At 59.4% G+C, this 1,943-nt stretch overlaps 1 protein-coding gene across 1 annotated transcript; it reads left to right on the forward strand.

Moving 5' to 3' along the window:
- The first annotated feature begins 359 nt into the window (after window positions 1-359).
- Pou4f3 (POU class 4 homeobox 3) lies at window positions 360-1,687 on the forward strand. The gene is made up of 2 exons (XM_005356043.2): window positions 360-479; window positions 791-1,687. Exons 1-2 carry the CDS (start codon window positions 360-362, stop codon window positions 1,685-1,687), a joined length of 1,017 nt encoding a protein of 338 aa, XP_005356100.1.
- The last annotated feature ends 256 nt before the right edge of the window (window positions 1,688-1,943 follow it).

A 1,943-nucleotide genomic window follows, 5' to 3' on the forward strand; every position in this document is an offset into this window, starting at 1 on the left:
CTGGCTGGAGCCAGGCGGGGCGGGGCGGAAAGGAAGAGGCCCTGCCAGGCCCGAGTATAAATGCGGTGGAGGGGGCGACCGCATTAGGCTCCGAGTGGCGCGCCGAGACCTGCGGTTCCGCCTTGCCTCCCGGGCCGCCCCTGCGAGTCCCGGGCGCGTGTGCACGCCTGCGCGTGCTCAGGCCCTTCCTGGCAGGCTGCTTGTAAGATGAGTGAAGAAGCAGGTGGGGGAGAGGGGAGGCAGCAAGCAAGAGAACGAGGGGAGCGCGGGCGCTGAGCGGCGCTCACTTGGAGCTCGGAGAGCCAGCAAGAGTAGCCTGATTCCATGTCCCCCGCTGCCTCCCTGTCAGACTCCCGAAGATGATGGCCATGAACGCCAAGCAGCCTTTCGGAATGCACCCTGTGCTGCAAGAACCCAAATTCTCCAGCCTGCACTCCGGCTCTGAGGCCATGCGCCGAGTTTGTCTCCCAGCCCCGCAGGTACGTAGCGGAGCATAATTACCGCTCTAAGGCACATTTTTTGACAGGCACTAGCTTCATGTTTTTTTCATGTCGCCCAGAACAATCGCCGCTGTCTGAACCCCTCGCCTTGTCTCCCCCGCGCTCTCTCGCGGCGCTCTCTCTCATTCATGTCTCTGATCCACACGTCTGTTCCAACAGAGAGGCTGCCTCCGTATTAATTTTTATGACCTGGGCTTTGAGGAGAGGCATCTCGGTTGCTTGAAAATGTGTTTTAATCCTGAGTTGACAGTATTCCCTACTGACCGTGCTGTGCGCCTTCTCGCTTGCAGCTGCAGGGTAATATATTTGGAAGCTTTGATGAGAGCCTGCTGGCACGCGCGGAAGCTCTGGCGGCGGTGGATATCGTCTCCCACGGCAAGAACCATCCGTTCAAGCCCGACGCCACCTACCATACCATGAGCAGCGTGCCCTGCACGTCCACCTCGCCCACGGTGCCCATCTCCCACCCGGCTGCACTCACCTCGCACCCTCATCACGCGGTGCATCAGGGCCTCGAGGGCGACTTATTGGAGCACATCTCTCCCACGCTGAGCGTGAGCGGCCTGGGGGCTCCGGAGCACTCGGTGATGCCTGCGCAGATTCACCCACACCATCTAGGTGCCATGGGCCACTTGCACCAGGCCATGGGCATGAGTCACCCTCATGCCGTAGCGCCTCACAGTGCCATGCCTGCGTGTCTCAGCGATGTGGAGTCAGACCCTCGAGAGCTGGAAGCCTTCGCCGAGCGCTTCAAGCAGAGGCGCATCAAGTTGGGGGTAACCCAGGCGGACGTGGGCGCAGCTTTAGCCAATCTCAAGATCCCTGGCGTGGGTTCGCTCAGTCAGAGCACCATCTGCAGGTTCGAATCTCTTACCCTGTCGCACAACAACATGATCGCGCTCAAGCCTGTCCTCCAGGCCTGGCTGGAGGAGGCGGAGGCCGCCTACCGAGAGAAGAACAGCAAGCCAGAGCTCTTCAATGGCAGTGAGAGGAAGCGCAAACGCACGTCCATTGCTGCCCCAGAGAAGCGCTCACTCGAAGCCTATTTTGCCATCCAGCCACGTCCTTCATCCGAGAAGATCGCAGCCATCGCTGAGAAACTGGACCTTAAAAAGAATGTGGTGAGGGTCTGGTTCTGTAACCAGAGACAGAAACAGAAACGAATGAAGTATTCAGCTGTCCACTGACTGCGGCGGGTGCGGCATCCAGAGGAGCCGGGAGAGCCTAGTGGCATCGCCCCCTTCTGATGGGAGGGACCTTTATGGGACACTCCAGGGTGTTTCCTGGCAGGTCAGGCTCTCCCCCCCCCCCAGTCACAAACTTTCCCCCTTTGTCCTGCTTAATTGCCTCCTGGCCACCTCTTCCTCCCTTTCCTCTCTATTCCCACCAAAATGAAGTTCTGGCGCTAGGAAAAAAATTAAAGGGAAGGCCTGGCAGGACTTT

Source organism: Microtus ochrogaster, chromosome 18, assembly GCF_000317375.1.
Source record: "Microtus ochrogaster isolate Prairie Vole_2 chromosome 18, MicOch1.0, whole genome shotgun sequence".
Lineage (NCBI taxonomy): Eukaryota > Metazoa > Chordata > Mammalia > Rodentia > Cricetidae > Microtus > Microtus ochrogaster.

Coding starts and splice junctions, on each gene's coding strand:
- Pou4f3 (XM_005356043.2), top strand. CDS start 360: ATGATGGCCATGAACGCCAAGCAGCCTTTCGGAATGCACCCTGTGCTG. Junction 480..790: donor TTTGTCTCCCAGCCCCGCAG/GTACGTAGCGGA, acceptor TCTCGCTTGCAG/CTGCAGGGTAATATATTTGG.